The sequence below is a fragment of the Anarhichas minor genome, unplaced genomic scaffold (assembly GCF_050575085.1).
Source record: "Anarhichas minor isolate MPS153535 unplaced genomic scaffold, ASM5057508v1 ptg000073l, whole genome shotgun sequence".
Lineage (NCBI taxonomy): Eukaryota > Metazoa > Chordata > Actinopteri > Perciformes > Anarhichadidae > Anarhichas > Anarhichas minor.
In genome coordinates this window covers 7,759,420-7,778,248 of record NW_027466519.1, presented here as the reverse complement: position 1 = coordinate 7,778,248, position 18,829 = coordinate 7,759,420, and the positions used below count along the sequence as shown (strand labels likewise).

At 40.3% G+C, this 18,829-nt stretch overlaps 1 protein-coding gene across 1 annotated transcript in view; it reads left to right on the top strand.

The window, feature by feature from the left end:
* Positions 1 to 18,829, top strand: part of dcc (DCC netrin 1 receptor) — a 233,678-nt gene that overhangs the window by 83,691 nt on the left and 131,158 nt on the right. The window contains exons 4-5 of the mRNA XM_076079935.1: positions 4,082 to 4,232; positions 6,057 to 6,193. Coding sequence (XP_075936050.1) covers positions 4,082 to 4,232; positions 6,057 to 6,193 — 288 coding nt within the window. The remainder of the gene's footprint in view (positions 1 to 4,081; positions 4,233 to 6,056; positions 6,194 to 18,829) is intronic.

Sequence of the window (18,829 nt, the reverse complement as noted above, 5' to 3'; positions counted from 1 at the left end):
ACTTATATCTCTAAAAGTGATATCTGTTTGACTCTGATTTCACTAAACATTGTAGTTTTGCTTCATCAGGCTTCAGAGGATCTTTTTAACATGTCTCAAATGTATAAACCACAGAGCTCCCTGTGGTTCCAGCTTAAACTTGTTTATCTTTGATCTGCATGCAGTTTTAATGCATCAGATGGATTCAGTTTTAATGATTCTGTCTCTATGAAAGGTTTTAATAACTGTGACTGCCTAAAGTTTCTATCAGATGGAGCCACCAGTGGGGCTCAGGGGTGAGAGGTGAGAGATTATCCGAGGGCAACATGTGATTCCTGTGTGCCATCTCCAGTTAATACATCCCTGTCCATACCTTCCACTCTGTTGCTGTATAGTTGTGTGTCAGTCCGGATAAAGCAGTCAGATTAGTGACCAAAGAGATGAGGCGTACAGCTCCGGTGTACTCGTGTAGTTTAGCAGCAGGTGTAACCATCAGCCGTCAGGTGGAGAAGAATGCATCCACATGTAGTGTTCAGAGACAAGGTTCACTGAAGAGTTGTGGTTCATTCTATCCATTTTGAGATCTTCAAGGTTTTGGATGGACAGGAAACTCTACTGGGTGAACCATCAGTAGAAAAATATGCTCAGCTGTGTTGAAAATATTGTTTCTTCTAAAGCCAAAAACCTGTCTCATGACTGAACTCTAAAATAAAATCTAAATTTCAAGCTGGAGTGGGTAGCGAGTTAGCTTAGCTTAGCATTACAGACTGAATTGGGGTAAACAGTTGTTTACCGGGCGGCATTCAAAGCTGACAAAATCCTCCTATCAGCACCTCTGAATGTGTCAAACAAAGGGGGCCGGCGTTTGTGTCCCATGTGACACCAAAAGACGATTTTTACGGCACGAGTCATATAGCGTTACTTCCGTAGCTTATGTTATGTTACAAGCCTACTTACTTCAAGCCAAACCATGATGTTTTGTTGCCTAAACATAACTGCCACTGTTTCATAATTTCATCCACTTGTTACAATGTTAACACACGCAAACCTTCAGCGTAAAGATGTTACGCAAAAGGCTGGCCTCGTATCATTACACTACAAAAAAAAAGGAACAAATGTTGTATCTGTTGCAGGACTGCAATAAGCCCGTCCAATCAATTCATCTTGCTCAAATTAAATGACTGGACGGTCTAGCTGCCTGTCTAACTAGCTACCTGTGTGCTCGTCACCTCTATCGCAAGCTGCTAGCTTAACAGCTTTGAGTACTAACAATAGCCATGTTGGTTGTTTACGTTCATGATGATCCTTTTAGGGGAGTGGCTTTCGAGGGAGGCCTGAAGGGACAGGCCCAGTCAGTATTGCTGACTTGGCAACTTTTTCGCTCGACTTTTAAAACTATTGCTGCTAGCTACTTTCATCGGAAACGAGTTGGCAACACTGGACAGGGTTTTTTAATTGGATAATTTTGAAAATCTAGTGTATCCTTGCTAGTTTCTCAAGATTACCAACCCTAGCTTTCTTATCAACAATAGGTACCTTTCTAGTTTCTAAAAGAGCAACTCTTCAGCCTGATCATCTTTTTTCATGCATTCACTACGGAGAGAAGACACAAACAAAATGACAAAAACAACGAAATAGAATAGTAACACGACCTTCCTGTCGGTGTGTAAACAGCAAAAAGGTCTCATGACAGACTGTAAAGTGAAGTGAACGAAATGTTAGTAAACTGGATGAATGATCCAGGAGTTTAGTTTGGAGTCATCTTAAAATGACAGTTCGCCTTTATGTCAACACTTCAGAGGGACACAATGCTGATAAAGAATAGGAATCATAATAAAACATCATTGTGTATATATTGTGTGTGTGTGTGTGTGTGTGTCCTGGCTCTCCTTCCTCATTGTGATGCGAGCGTGGTGGTTGTGTCTTCTGATTTGCTGACGGCCTTCTTTGGTGGCGTGCCCGTGAAAACATTAAAGCAGTCACACTGCCGTTCAGTGATTATCTCTGTGATCCCTCGCTCTTTACTCTTCTCTGTGACCAACCAAAGAAAAGAAGAAATAAATCTGCTGTGTGGACGCTTCTCCTGCTTCTTCTTCTTCTTATGTCTCCTCATGTTCACTGCTCACTTTTCTGCTTACTGTCTTGTTTTCTGTCTCTTTAGTTCTTTTGTTACTGAATCCGGAGGTCGTACAGCGTTACACCTTATTTATTGTGTTTGAATCACACAAATCTGTCCATGCTGCAGGAAACAATCACTTAATAAGGAAATAGTTAAGTTCATAGGTAGTTGTAATTATTAAGAGTTGGCAGAAAATAACTAAAATATGTAAACCCATAAAATGTATAGGTATATGATACAAATGATCCACCATGTGAAGTATAAAATTGATTACAAAAATATTAGAATATATATGCAATATAATGCTATACATTATATAATAGAGTATTAAATAATAAATTAAAACAATCGACTATAAAAAGTAGAATACAAATATAATTTTAATAATAATATATAAATTAATATCAGCTCAATCAGATTCATTTCAGAAGAAATGAGGTGAAATGACTCAATGCTCAATGAGGATGAATACGGGCTTACCAGAATATTTCAGGTTGGAGGTGCGTATGTTTGTGTATGTCAGTGCCGTGGGGCGTGCAGATGTAACTTTCTGTCGCCTAAAGGAAATTGTCTCGTCCTTCGAGAACCCACCAGCCTGAGGGCGAACACAACCTGACCCACCGCAGGGGAGGGTGTGTGTGTGTGTCTGTGTGTAGGTGTGTGTGTGTGTCATCAGGCTTTGATAGAAAATCTCATCTTTAAAACATGACTGCTTCAACCCATGTCGACTTTTTAAGAAGCCAATTCAGGTGTAGCCTTGTTATTCAAGCATCTATGAGTTTGTCCATCAGAGGAGTCTTAGATTTGTTAGCCAAATATTCACATACTTTTAAGAACCTTGTGATCCTATGATACCCGGTTCTTGTGTTTTCGCTGTATTTCTCATACTGGGACTTTTTGTGCTGTGGATGGCTTCCTCATCATCCTTAATTCTAATGAGGGTCTGGACATCTTTTAACCCAAGCCTTGATGTTTCCCCGACTCCAACCAAGTTATTTTTGTGCCTAAACGTGGACCAACAAAGTATTAGGTCATTGAGTATTTGTTGGGCTCCAGGAATGGATATGTGGGTCAGTTAGCCCACTGATTTGGTCCAGAATGAAATATCGCAACGCCCATTGGATGGATTGCCAGACTTTTACAAAATACCTTGAATATGAATGTCATTCATTTGTGTTCGGTGCTACTCTACAATAATGGAAACACTGATGATATTTAAACTACAGAAATGACAACCAGCACTGTGACACTTCATGCCTAAATGTTCAGAAAAACAGCTTGTTTGTTTTTTACAAGCAGACCTATCACTTTACAGAGCTGGCAGCTGTAGACTCTGAGTCATGTTTAATATTTAGACAAACGTGTTCTTCCAACCTTGTAACAGTTGACTCCTCCATGCACAAAGCCAGCTCCACAAATAACTGTTTTTTCCCAGTTTGGTGTGGAAGAACTTGACCTCAATCCCATCTAACACATATTTACATTACATTACAGTCATTTAGCAGACGCTTTTATCCAAAGCGACTTACAATTCAGATTCTATCACATTTCTACACCGTAGGCACAGCTACGGGAGCAATTTTGGGGTTAAGTGTCTTGCTCAAGGACACATCGACATGCGACTAGCAGAGCCGGAGCCGGGGATCAAACCGCCGACCCTCTGATTGAAGGACGGCCCTGCTATCCACTTAGCCACAGTCGCCCAACATATGGAACAACATATGGAACAAGAACGGGACCGTTGCCTTCGAGCCAGGCCCTTTTCACCCAATTCACCCAATATGTTGGACTTCACTGTTGCTCTTCCGTCTGAGTAGGAGCAAATACCTGCAATTGTTTTTTAATGACTTGTTCAGTATCACATACGCCTGCAACGTTTGGGTACATTTGGGTACGTTTGGCCATGTATGGCCACGTAATGTATTTCAGAGTACGAACCCTGTTTCAGTTTCTGGCTTCCTTCTCTCCGTCTCGCTCTCTCAGAACCCGGCGTGAGCAGGAACCTCCAGTTCCTCCAGCGTCCATCCAGTGGAACGGCTCAACTGGGAACCGACGCCGTGCTGGAATGTTCCGCTTCCGGATACCCGACTCCGAGCATCCAGTGGAGGAGAGGAGAGGAACTGATCCAGAGCTGGTATGTCCACCTGTCTGTTAATACTGCACGTTGTTCTGAGATAATCCAAGTTTAACCCACATGATAACCTATATTCTCTACTCAGGGTATAGTTTGTCCAGTAGAGCCCTACATGTATCCCAACACGGCCCAATCATTCATATAAGTCCAGTGATTATATATTACATTGTCAGTATATGTTATAAAAAGACCAAAACCAACAATGAATATGTCCGACTAACAAGTACTGTGTGTCAATCGCCATCAATGAGCCACACTAGCCGTGTTTCCATGTATTTTCTTGCACATTTTGAAGTATCGCATTAGAGAAACTGTAGAGGTTTAAGGTGGTTTTGCCTTTGAAGAAAACCAGTCGACGCACTTAATAGAATAAAGAAAAGCGGTTGCCGAATAAATTCAGCGGCAGTGGCCTTTACTCGTCGATTACAATCATTGCATTGGTTTGTTTTCATCTCCAGACAACTTGAAACATAGCCAAAACTAGCTGACATGAGAAATTATTGACAATTGAAACTAATTCCTGAAAACTCATGCATGGGTTAGATCAGGGGTCTCAAACTCCCGGCCCGCGGGCCAAATCCGGCCCGCCACGTCATTTTATGTGGCCCACGAATCCGCCAGTAAAAAAAATAAAAATAAAAATAAAAATAAAATTAAAGTTAGACTTGATAATAAAAAGATCCCCATAGTCGAAATGATGAGATAGAAAGTCGAGGTTATGAGATAGAAAGTCATAACTATGATAGAAAGTCATAATTCTGAGATAGAAAGTCAAAATGATGAGATACTTAAACGCACAGTCACAGAAGCAGCTCTTTGGCTGGTTACCCTACATGGGACATGGAAATGTATTGTGAGTACATTGAAGACTACTTTAAACGTGGCTTTAAAACACATGAAATACTTCACGTGGGATTGTGCAAACGCACCCTTGAAAGGATTTTAAGCATTGAACAAAGTTATTGTAATAACTTGTGTTTGATATTTGTCTTTGCTATTTTCTTTAATAGTTTGATCTTTGATAGAGTAATGTGGGTTTATTAACCCTAAATTAAAAGGATTTAAGTTATGATAACAGAAATGTGCTTAAATATATTTTTACATTTATATAACTGCATGTACAATATTTTTACACTTGAATAAACAATAATCAAATGCAGAGACAGTTATTTAACAATATGTTAGGAGTAGTTACATTTACACAGTCTTACATTTACAACCGGCCCTTTGAGGGCGACCGTGACGCTGATGTGGCCCAGAGTGAAAATGAGTTTGAGACCCCTGGGTTAGATGGTTAGATGGTTTATTTCCAGTTCGCAACCTCTACTTCTTCTTCTACTCTGTTTAATGGTACAATACAGACATGCGTAGCCAATAGCACCAACTTCTGACAAAACTACGCTGTAGCCAAGTTTATCTGCTGCAAACCAGTCGATGGAAACGCTCCAAATTTGCATTTCTTTATTGCAAAATTACAAAAGTTATAAGTTAATTGAATGGAAACATAACGCTATTGTTGCTCGAGTTACTTCATTACCATGAATACACACACACTGAAGTATATTTTGACTCAATCCCACAACGTAGATTGATACGCAGCTACAAATAGTCCCGAACAAATGCACTATTTCCACATGGGGACCGACTGCTTTGAGAATCTTCAGTAGAAACCAATGGGCCCTGTCTGAAAGTACTGAGGGACAGGATTTGTTGACAATGAGAACATTTGTAGAATTAACCAGACTTATCCTTTAATTAAGAAAGCTAACTTGAAAAAAAAGAATGTGCTGAACGAAATCTACCTCACTCTTCCTTCCTCTGCAGGAATAAGAAGTACTCTCTGCTGGTGGGCAGTAATCTGATCATCAGGAGTGTCACTGACGACGACTCTGACACTTACAGCTGCACAGCCGGCAACAAGAATCACAACATCACTGCACACACTGAGCTGACTGTACTAGGTGAGCCAACGCACATGTTTTTTTTGGTGCATTTTTGCTTTTATTTTGATAGTGACAGTACAGAGGTGACAGGAAATGAGGAAAGAGAGAAAAGATGCAACAAAGGTCCCCAGTTGGCAGATGTTGTGATTGCATGGATGACGTTATAAAAGCTAATTCTAATATCAACGCTACAACCATCTTAACCCTCAAAGAGGAATGGACTAAATGTCCCCACTCTCCAAAACGCACATTGGTCCTCACAGGGGAAGAAGTAAAAGAGCACACATGCACCTTCAGTCTTCCGTATTGTGTGGAAAATAGAAGATTAGAGCCGTGTCTCTTCACAAATTTCCCGAGGGAAAACCTGACAGGAAACTGTTAACAGCCTGACATCCCCAAAATAATAAAATAAAATAAAATAAAATTTTAAAAAATTCTGTATCCATCCGCTGACAGGCCCCTCCTTTCTGCTGACACTCTCCGCCAGAATCACATCCAGAATCAAAATGCGCTCATGAAATATAGAATTGGAGCCGTCTGTTTGCTTCAGGAGGTTTTCATGAATATCATATGTTTGTATTTATTCTCTGACTGCTCCCCAGCTGCTGGTGGTTTCTAACAGATGCTGCTCGTGCATTCAGGTGTGTTCAGCAGGAAGTCAGCCGGCTCAGCCGGAGAGGATCTGAAAACAGACCTCCACTAAAACAAAGCAAGGGCCTGTGTTAGTGGTGGCGTCGTACGGCTTCAGATATCAGGGACGCAGGAAATACAATGCAAAGAGGCTTTGTAACGGAGATGACGCATTGCAAGGTTTAGAAGCTCATCCAATGGTTTTAAATGGTATACGCTTCCTGGGTCCTAAATGGGAGTGATCATGGCGTGTTGCCCCCTCCACCTCGTTTGGATGGATGAATGCAGTTCAAGTTATGTTATGCATTATGAATGAATAGTTTCTTCATAATTCCATTATATCTTCTTTGGCTAACATTAGATATTTACACAGCTTACAGCCATATTTAGCGTTATGCAAGTTATTTTGCAAAGGCGATTTGCCTATGTTAGTTGCCAGATTTCGCGGGACTCTGCTGGGACAGAGAAAAGTCTGGAACAAGTTACATTTTCTCCTGAAAAAGGCTGTTTCAGTGTCAGAATGTTCAGAAGATATGTGGCTTGTGAAAAATGCTTTGGTGACTATAGGAAGAAAGAATAGGTCATAGACTGTGTTGACATCTCCCATTGGAGTTTCCTGCCGTAAGTCTCTTAAAGGGGCGGGTCAGTGGCAAAACCCACCTCACACAGATACAGGAAACTGACTCACAGTGGACCGTCTCCATTCTGTAATGTCTCTGGTAATGGATTTAGAGTGTTGTTATAGGGATTCAACTTTTTGCCTGTGGAGTGTATTCAGTTCTTTGAGTAACACGGCCATTCGTTCTTGCCATAGACTGTATATAAGAAGTAGACATAGTAGTCATGACGTCACCCATTGGTTAGTGGACTGCCGTTTTGAAACCTTGAGTTTGGCATTTTAAACATCGCCATCTTGGATTTTGTCTGTCGCCTTCTTGGTTTTTTGCAACTAACGGTAGTGACCAGATTTGGACTTGGAGAAGTAACGCCATGGTAGGGACGCTGTACACAGCTCTACTAGCGACCTGTCAATTGGCTACAAGGTAGCCCCGCCCTAAAGCATACTCTGCTTTATCTGTTTGACTCTAAATGGACCATAAGTTACTAAATGAACATCATGCTGTATTGAAGAAGACTCAAAACTAGAGATTGAGACCATAAACTCATCTTTACAATGTTTACTGAGGTAATAAATCAAGAGAGAAGTAGAGTCATTTTCCCATCGTCTTCTAGAAAATCGGACTTTTTTTTTTGCAACCAGAGAAGTCGCCCCCTGATGGCCATTAGAAAGAATGCAGGTTTAAGGCCCTTTAGTATTGGCTTCACCGTTCAGAAGCGAAGGTTGTCGCCTGGTCATCGTTATGCCAGTTTAATAGCAAATCTAATGATGATGGTGACAAAATGATGGATTAAAATGGATTTGTTGAGAGAGACGATCTGAGTAAACATCTGTTTGGGTCTTTTAAGTTGATTGATAGACTTGATTCTACTGTCGTTATTTGTTGGGTTACTGTGGTAAGTGAAGTACTGTTAAGTCATATGAAGAGCATGACGAGTTATGATCTTTTGTGGCCAAAGTATTTGATCTTTTGTGGGCTCCATAAATGTTCCCAAATTGATATACAGGGTTCATCACCGGGAAACAACTATATCAGAGTTTTTAAAAAACATTAATGAAACATGAGACGGTATGTCTATTTCTTTCTGCGAGCAGATAGTTGAAATCAAACAGAAGCAGCTGTTGTTTGTTCGACTCGGGAGAAAATCTGCAAATTAACCTTCGGGTGTTTTCTGCCTCCTTCCAGCTGGGCCTCATCTCCGTGCTTTCATGTCTTTGTCTCAGCGTCCCCTCGGAGTCCGTCCCTGTGTTTCACATCACATTCATATTCTGTTTACACTCTGCTCTCAACAGTCGCCGCCTGCAAACATCACACGATGTTTACAATAAACAGCCGGCGTCTGTGTCCTCGGCCCGGTAAGCGCTGTATTCTGACATGTTGAATTAGTGCCACAGAAACATGTCACCGCTCATACGTTGGTGAGATCGTTTAGTGCTCAAACTCACTCCATGTTCCTGAAAAGTAATAGAACAATAATTATTATTCTGTATTGTTCCTGTCCAAGCCCCAACCACAGAGCCTGATAAATACATTGTTCTTTAGGCAAGTTAAGAGAGACGCTGTGTGCATTCAAGCATACAGCAGCGTAAATTCTTTATTTATTTCATTTCATTTTTCTAAAAGTTTATTTCTTATTTTCTCTGTCAAGTGTATAACTAGCTTTTACCTTCGCTGCCTAAATGTCCCACCATATTTGCTACAAAGTGACACTATTGCTCACATGGATATTTTTTACAACCGTAAGCAGCCTCTCTAGTCATTAGAGTTAATCATTAAAGAAAACTCTAATACATCTAAACGATACGTCATTTTTAAAGCAACGTAGCTTTCGATCAATCTGGCAGAGGGGGAGTGAAATGTCCGTGTGGACACATTTCACAATAAATCTCAGAGGAGAAATTCAAGACCCTCCCCTTGCTCTCCGAAAAATGTTGTTGATGCATGTTGACGCTGGGAAATAAGACAGCAAACTTCCCTTCTTCTAAATATTACTTTCGCATAAAACGAAAATTGCACTGTGCATTTTTGTTGTGTTTTAATTTTGTAGTCATTTTAAGTCAAACCATGACAACTAAGTAGTTTTGTTGCCCAAACGTAACAAACTATTTAAGTAGCGTTGATTTCTTCTTTAGTTGAATGGGAACATTATTTTGTAGGAGACAGGGTTGGATGAGTTGACAGGCACCCAGAGATGTGCTAGATATTTCTGAATCTGAGGTATTCATGAAGCGAAAGCAAAATAAAAATGAATAAAAAGAAGCCACAGTTTTACAGGTGTGCAGGTGTTTTGCCGTTAGTCCAAGATGTCCTCCCAGCTTGTGTCTTTTTTTCGGGCGATACTGAGCTGGGCGGATAAACAACGCCAAAATAAACCGTTCGAGGAAACCAAAACACAGTTACAGAAGTGAAGCGTTACCAGAATTCCATTCCAATGAAACACAAGCTATGCAAACCCAAAAACTATTAACTAAAGCCAATATGAATCTACACATAACTCAAACTCTGTACACCTTCTACATCAACAGAATATCCCCATCTATTAAACATAAGGTGAAAGATGTGATCAGGATAACCCTTCTCAGTAACTTATGTTAAACACGCTGATCCTGTAGATTTCCTACACTTCATGTATTTCAATCTGTTTTTCTGTCACTTCTTCACATTAAACGGTCTTTGATAAAACGTTTCAGGGCTGAAGCAGACTGGGGATTTAAACTGAGGTTTTCTTCTTATCAAGACGAGCCTGCAGCGATCTGAATACACTCTGGATTTATTTATTCCGTCAGTCTGTCTTTTATCTATCCCTGACTCATCTGCAAATTCAATTTAGTTGATAAGGTGAAAAGTTTACTGACACGCTACATTAACACACACTTTCTCTGCATATTTGTGGACTTTTGTGTCGGGTTAACACAACATGCACACACTCAGAGGAAATGTTAGAAGTAGAACAACTCGTGTCATACTCACGACTGCTGCTCTCAGTTTCTCTTTTTAATGGCATTTTAATTACCTCCACCATGGAGGTTGAGTTTGGTTGGTTGGTTGGTTTGTTTGTCAGTTTATCAGCTGATTCACAGAAAAACTACCGGCTTGAATTTGGAGCTTTGGGGGAAAAGGTGTAGCATGAGCTAAAGAAGAACTCAATACATTTTGATGCAGATCTGAAACACAGGGCAGATAAATATATCTCACTTATTTCAACTGACTGTCCTTCTAGTTTACCAATGATGTCCATTTGCTTTCTTCTTCACCAGTTTTGAAGTTACTGTGACTTTACTATTAGTAATAATTCCTGTATAGATGTTTCACATTAAAAACCTTCCAGCGCCTCAAACGCCATGACCATGTTCTTTTTCTGGTGGGCTTTTAATTTGAAACATTTGCATTAAATGTTGAGTTTCATTGGTGGTACAAGAGATTGGAAAGTTGCAAGGTGGGCAATGAGGGATTTAAAATGATATTTTTGAGAGGGCTTATTTGAATACAGGCACAGGTTTGAACTGCATGTTGTATGATTCAGAGTGTGAAGAGACCTGTTTTGGTACTCAAAAGCTATGATAGTCAAATGTTGTTCATTTTCTAGACTTATTTCAAGCATCACTACTAGAAGGGTTGGAGTTTATTTACTATCCTGAACCTCCCTTTTGCAGTGAGGATCCTCATTTAACCTGCATCTCGGAACGTACATCTTCCAAAGAATTTTGGAACAATTAAATTAATACCCACTGTTTATGGCCTCAAAAAATGTTTTTAATTTACATTTACTGAGGCCAAAAGTCCACCAAAGACATACAAAGGGAATTAAATAATGGAACCCATGAAAACGTACAGATGAAATTTAAAAAATGCATTTTGATGGAAAATGTGGCTGCTGTTTGACACGTGGCAAGCTCACTATTCCAGTCTCTGTCTTGCATTTACATTAAGCTCATACAGAAGAAATATGTTATGCTAATATGCCCCATTACACTTGTTTTTCCCCCCAAATAGAGGCAGTTAGAAGCTGATGAATATCCACAGTGTGGTGATGTATGGAGAAGTGTGTTTTCTGACTTCACAGGGCAGTGACCATGATTAGATGATTAGGATAATGAACGTGTGTGTTCTTTCCCATAATAACGACTGTGCCCCGGCTCATTAGCCAGTTCCTGTTAGCAGCTTAATGAAAGCAGCGAGAAACATAGTCAGTGCTGCAGCTATCAGTCATATTCAGTGTGCTGCTGACAGCGCTAGCTGCTGGTGCTAGCGCTGGATGCTAATGGAAAAAAAATGGACAAGATGCTATTCTGTAGAGAGTGAGAGGGCTGACCCCATGCAACAAGTGAAACATCCCCACGTGACCATCTGCTTACAATCCTAAGAGGGTTAAAGTGTTATTAAGGTGTTCTTTGAGGTTTTTAAAGAGTTTTTATAAGAGTGTTACTGTGTTCTTAGTAGTGGTGCAACAAATCATAAAACTCACGGTTCAGATCGGACCACGGATCAGAGTCACAGATCGGATCAAGACAAAAGAAAAAAGAGAGCAAATATATCTTTTAGAGATCCCTGATCATGTATTTTTTGCCGCTGGTATTAATTGATGATCATTGATGATCCACATTAGCAGATACAGATCCCTTTGTTGTTTGATAGCAGCTGTTCAAGACACTGTCCCAACATGGTTTTTAACCACTCTGGGTCAGTAAGCCATACATTTTTTTAAATGTTATCCTTTTTCTTTGATATTGTTAGTGTTGTTTCATAAAGGCATACAATTCAATTATTAGCAAATAAAAGATTGTATTGTTATGGATTAAAACAAATCTTGTCATAAGTAGTTTTAATGATGTATTATTAGATTTAATGTAATCAGCTCATAATTTATCTATTTATGTTGTTTTAAAACATCTCCTTCAAACAATTGATTCAAGTTTCTCACCAACACTACAATTTACTAGATTACATGTGAAACATTATGATGCGTTATCATTTATCCAATTCTTATTTTTACCGAACAGAGCCTGAACGCATCATCAATTAACTGAATGGAACCTTCGTTTGTTAGCTGTGTTTTTTACAGTGTAACATTATCAGAGATCAGAGACTAGAAAAGCATAAATGATGTCCTGATCTCATATTTTACTGAATATTGGTGGATAACGATCGTCAGTAAAACTTTATTTCACACTGTGATAGTTAACGTTAAACTGTAATTAATCCGCGGCTCACATGTATGCCGATCTCTACGGATCACGGATCACCAGCGGTCCGTTACACCACTAGTCCTTAGGTCATTACAACCTGTATAACAATACCTTAAAGTGTTTTTAGGGTTTTAAAGTGTTGTTATAAGGGTATTACCGTGTTGTTAGCGCATTATAGTGTTGTTATAAGTGGGGCATTGCTGTTGGGGGATTATAGTGTTGGTATTAGGGTTATAATGTGTTGATAGGGTGTTATAGTGTTGTTACAAGGGTGTTACAGTTTTTAGGGGATTATAGTAACTGACACAGGACTTTCGTCCAGGATATCGCTGTTCGTTTCCTGTGTCAAACAAGAAGTAAACATTATCTATTCTCATGCCAGTCATGTGAGTCCTCAGGTGCGTTAGTGAGGTATGGGTTCTTGTTGCTCCCTGTGAAGAGGGAAGTTTATTTTGAAAGGATGCTATGTGTAAAGAGTGAATATTGACAAGCCGACACTGGAACAAATAATTCTGACGCATTTATGACATCAGAGTCTTTACACGGGCACTTCAAAGCATCTTGTGCTGATGGCTCAATACAGTAATGTACTCATGGAAACACTCTGACAGTGTTGATGTGCCACCGGACACGAATAAGTCTATTCTGCAACGCAAGCGCTTCTAAACCTCAAGCTTCGCATGCTTGTTTTTAAAGTAAGAGTGGTTTGGTGTTAATGGAGATATTGCTAATGCAGCTAGGATTTCACAGCAGTCGATCAGACACACGCGCAACTTAAACACTTAACACACGCACTCTAATTCACAGCAGACCGATTGCTTCAGTCTCCGTTAGTCTGCAGTGATTGTCTCACTTCACTGCGGGATCATGAAATCCCTCTCAATGAAAGACGACACAGACACACACACACACACACACACACACACACACAATATACTGCTTGTGGCCCGCGGGGCTCCTCTCCTGATTAATTACAGGCTCTGTGAATTACTGTGGGTGTTTTAGAAAACATTTAACGAGCTGCCAAACTCCCCTGCTGAGCCACCGGCCGGCCTGCTGCCGCTCGCTCGAAGACACTGAGCCGCCGATTGAAAGGCATGAAAGAGAGAGGAGGGGGGTGGGGTGGGGGGTCACAGGGCTCCTGTAGAGAGAGGGAAGTCTTCACTAATACAGAGGGAGGATTTAAGTCCGTCAATATGTTCACCAGTCCAGCCAAGACCAGGACGACTTCAGTCATAAAAGTAATAATAATAATAATAGTAATATTATTACATTTAATTTAATGCCGCCTTTTATGGCACTCAAAGTCACCTTAACCCACATAAAATCAGATATAAAACATACTATAAACAACAAGCACCAATAATAAAGTCAACAGTAGCACATACATTATGCAACAGAGCACAAGTAATAACAATCAATGAAATTATAAATTAATCAGAATGTATAAACTGCTCATTACGCTCCGATATTTATACATCAGAGTATTTTGTTCTCCACATTGAAAAGAAAAAAAACACGGCGTCCTGGAAGCTGCTTTTAATCCAAAAATAACTTTAATTCAATTTGAAGTATCACAGGGAGTTGGAGGAAAGAGAGGGATAAATATCGTTTAAAGCCGTATGAGTAAGTGCACACTGCGTTATATAAAATCTTTAATAAAAAAGTAGTGCTGTGTTAGATCCCTCTGTCACCTCACAGTCATGATTCTCACAGATTAAATTCACTTTCATCAGATTCATCTCCGTGCCCTCAGAGCAGAGAGAGCAGGTGGAGTCCAGAATGGGTTTCACTTAGCTTAGCACTACGGGAAGAGTAGCTACTAGTCAGGGGGAACTGTAAACTTGTTTAAACCCTCCTTGCAACAATTCCAAAGCCGTCTACATGATGTCATTGAAGAGTTGAATCAATAGAAAGAAACAGCACAAATGTTCACTTCGGCTCCTTCATCGCTTCTGTTCTTCTTTCCTCCCTGTCTTATATCTCCACTCATCCTGCATTCCCAAGCTATGAAAAGTGTTTTTGTTTTATTTAATGTGATTAGATGAAGTGAAACTTGTTGGTCCCTGTTGGGAGAAAGAAAAAGTAGTCACATCTGGATCTGTTTGATGTCACGTTGGCCTTGATTTAACTTTGACATATTCCTTTCATATTTCACCGTGTCTCCGTGTTATTGAAGTCTGATGACACAGGAGACAAAAGAGAGGCAGATGTGATGCTGAAGGAGAAAATGTTTTCCCCAAATGTTCATAAAAAATTGCATGATTCAGATTTTACCCGCTTCAGGATAATATGCAAATCATATAACCACAAAGTCCCTTTTGTGCAGCTCTTGAGGACTTTACACACCGGTACTTGACACATAAGGACACCAAATGCAAAATGCTTGTGTTTGACTATTATATGTTTGGGTCTTTTATTTTGAAAGGTTTAGAACGAAAAGGAGTGGATCTGGTCTGCTCTGCCTTTGTCAAGGTTGTGGTTATGGTTCGCACTATGGAGCGTCCCTGTTATTTTCACATAAATATAGATGCAACTCCCGTTACGCACAATGTTTTCCAATTATGCATTTACTCGCGGTGCAAAAGCTCAGAAAAATCGACCTTATTCTGAAAAAACATGTAACTTTCTCGCCGTATAATAACAATTCCCAAAATATGTTGATGGTCAAATTGACAAAAAAAAACACACATCCAGTGTGACATGATGCAACTCTGCTGGACATCTCATACGGCAGTTCAAAAACTCATGACGGTCTTCATTTCTTCATTCTCTTTTGTCTCTGAATCCATCTTTCTGCCTCCCTCAGCGCTCTAATCGCATCTCTCGTATGAACGAGAGGTTCCAGATTAAAGCCTCGCCGCCTCGTTTGTCACATATGTTCAGGCTGCTTAATCTGTCTCAGTCTGTCCAGTGCTGCTCATTTGTCTCTTTCTGTTCACAGGTTTTTATAATGCCCCCGTTGGGATGACCCCGTACACAAATCAAATCATCTTGATCCATGCCCCCCCCCCCCCCCTCTCTGACTTGATTGAGTTCAAATCCTGGATTGTAAGCTTAAGAGACAAAAGGATTTAACATGACTTTTCAGCATGACCTGACCCTGACATGAACGGCCCGCTCGGCGTTTACCACCCATCGCGCTCCGCTCGAGCTCAAAGTCGTCGTAAGATATCGCTCGAAACATGTGACCTTGTGGAGGAGTGTCTTTCTCGGCTTGTCCCCGAAAGAAAGCGCGTCTTTCGTGAAAATTGAAAAGCGTGAGGTGATCGGAAGCAGACATCTGTTCAATTTTACCATCTGCCGTCATCACTCTGTCTCTCTGGGTGATGCACATTGTTCAGATGTTTGGGATGAATCTTGGTAGATTCCCGTTCCTTCTGGTCGGTTAAATCGCCCTCCGTTTTCATTGTTGTTTGTTGTCCTTAATTTTGCCATCTGCGTGTTATTTTGTTCTGGAATTGATATTATGTAAAATTGTCCTCACTGTTGATTGGAAGTCCTTCTAGAATTGAAGGTTATTCTGATGATTTTTTACAGTTTAAACACAATCTGTTGTTTTGTTTCATTCCTTCCTCCTCTCTTTCCTTACCTCCTTCTAAACTTTAACCATCATGCTTTCAGGCCACAGTTTGTATCAACACTCAGCAGTAGTGGTGTAAAGGACCACTGTCAAACGTGATCCGTACAGATCCCCCCTCATGGTTCGGCACGCATGTGAACCGCGGATTAATAACAGTTTAACGTTAACCATCACAGTGTGAAATAAAGTTTACTGACATCGTTATCCACCAATATTCAGTAAAATATGAGACCAGGAGATCAGCCTTTATGCTTTTCTAGTCGCTGATAATGTGACATTGTCAACAATAAATCTGTGTGTAAATCACAGACTGTATATAAGAAGGTTTAAATTGACAGGAGAGCTAGTAGCGTTAGCAGCACCACTAACGGCCAAGGAACGTTCAGTTACATTGTGATGCGTTCAGGCTCTGTTCAGTGAAAATGAGAATTGGGCAAAGGTAAATTGTAACATTATCATGATGTGTTCACATGTAATCTCGTGAAATGCAGCGTTGGTGAGAAACTTGAATGAATCCAATTGTTTGAAGGAAACGTTTTCAAACAACATAAATAGATATTAGAGACAGAACTATACCGTTTACGCTAGCTCTAAGCAGCTTATAATACAATCACAATCATTAAAACTACTAATGACAAGATTTGTTTTAATCGATAAAAATACAATCTTTTACTTCCTTGTTTTCATGAAGACCAAAACAACTCAATAATTAACTATAACAAAGAACATTTAGAACTTTTGATGGATAACTGACTTCAGAGTGATTGAAATTATTGACGATAGCAAAAAATATATATTCTGGATCCTTGTAGACCAGCTGCTATAATCAAACGACAAAGGGATCTGTATCTGCCAATATGGATCATCAATGATCAGCAATTAGTATTGGCGGCAAAAAATTGTAATCGGGGATCTGTAAAAGTTATATTTGCTCCCTTTTTTCTTTTGTGTCGATCTGATTCGTGACTCTGATCCGTGATCCGATTCGAGTTTTATGATCCGTTGCACCACTAAATCGCAGCTTGTTTGACCTTTGACGTTGCACTCCTCTCCCTCTGTCAGAGTTTGTCTGAGTCCTCAATTCCTGCCGGTTTGTCGTCAGCGATTACCTTAATGCCCGCCTCACCTGTTCGTCCGGACAGACAGCTCCAGGCGGGACGGACATGTGAGGCCTCTGGTGTCTCGGCCTGGCTGTGTCTCTCGGCAGGAAGGCAACTGTGCTGATCTGACAGGATTTGGATCTGTCGGACAGCTAGGGCCGCACCGAGCTAATTAGACAATAAGCGTATCTGCTGTGTCATCCTGAGACGATGGCCGCCGCTGCCATTGCAACCAGCTGGAAGTCCGTCCTTTCTGCTGCGAGCTGCAGTCGAGCAAGAAACCTCCAAAACACAGCTGTCTTTCATTTCTGTGTTCAGACTGCAGAGGACAATCAGTCAGAGACATTTTTAGAAGCAGAATAACAGCATCAAAGTATAGCCCAAAGAAAGAAAGGCAAAACATTGAGAGGGCTGGAGTCACCTGTATGTAGACATTTCTTTACCGTTACCTTTTAGGATAGCTTCCTTACTCCATTTATTAAATTCTCTAATTTAGATTAGCGCCGCTGTCAATCACAGTAAGCCCGCCCTAAAGCATACTCTGCTTTATGGTCTGTTTGACTCTAAATGGACCATAATTTACTAAATGAACATCATGCTGTATTGAAGAAGACTTGAAACTAGAGATTGGTTGAAAGTAAACCAAGGCTTGTCCACTACTTTATCATTTACAGGTAATGTTCTTTTTTTACTTTTTCTGGGTGGTCCCTGGTGTTTTGTCCTTCAATGATGCTGTAATTACTCCTCTCTTTGTGATAAGAAAATCATGTCGCCTCAATAGACCATTTCCACACCAACCACTCTGACATGTCATTGCAGGATAAACCTAGGTTTAATTAATGACATTAATTAGAGCCCTGTTCCAATTAGGTGGGCCATGGCCCTGATATTGTGCGTGCTGGGTCACTGGAACACAGTGAGACCAAAATTAATTTGATCAATTACACCTGTTATTAGGAATGGAAATTTCAATTACCACGCTGTTACAGCGCACATTTCACAACACAAGCAGTCCATAGACACTAAATAAAGTAAAAAAATTATGAAAAGGTAATTCAATGGGGTTGCTGTGATGTCAAGTGTGTTTATATCGGCAAACTACGGCAAGATTCATACAGCCCGACTTGGAATTCAGATTTTGTTTCTGAGGTCAGTACAATGGATTGCAGATCAAAACGAGACCATGATGAGATGGCAACGAAGTCATCAAACACTAACGGTGATGATAGCAAATACACAATATCGTTGATGAAAAAAATATGACACTAAAATATAGTCAAAAAAAACAAAACCTCTCTTCATTTTTGTCACCTTCCAACTTCTCCTCTCTCTCTGTCTCACACCGTGATGTGACCGCAGCACTCCATGTATGTCTCCGTCCTTCTTGTCTCTGTCCTCGGTCCTCTTAGTTGTGCTAGTCAACTGCTTAAATTACACAGCAAGAGTGAGATCAAATAAGTCAGCATTGACCTTTGGTTACACACGGGACGCCCTGACCGCCTGTCTGCATGGCCTCTGTCGCTTCATATCACGTC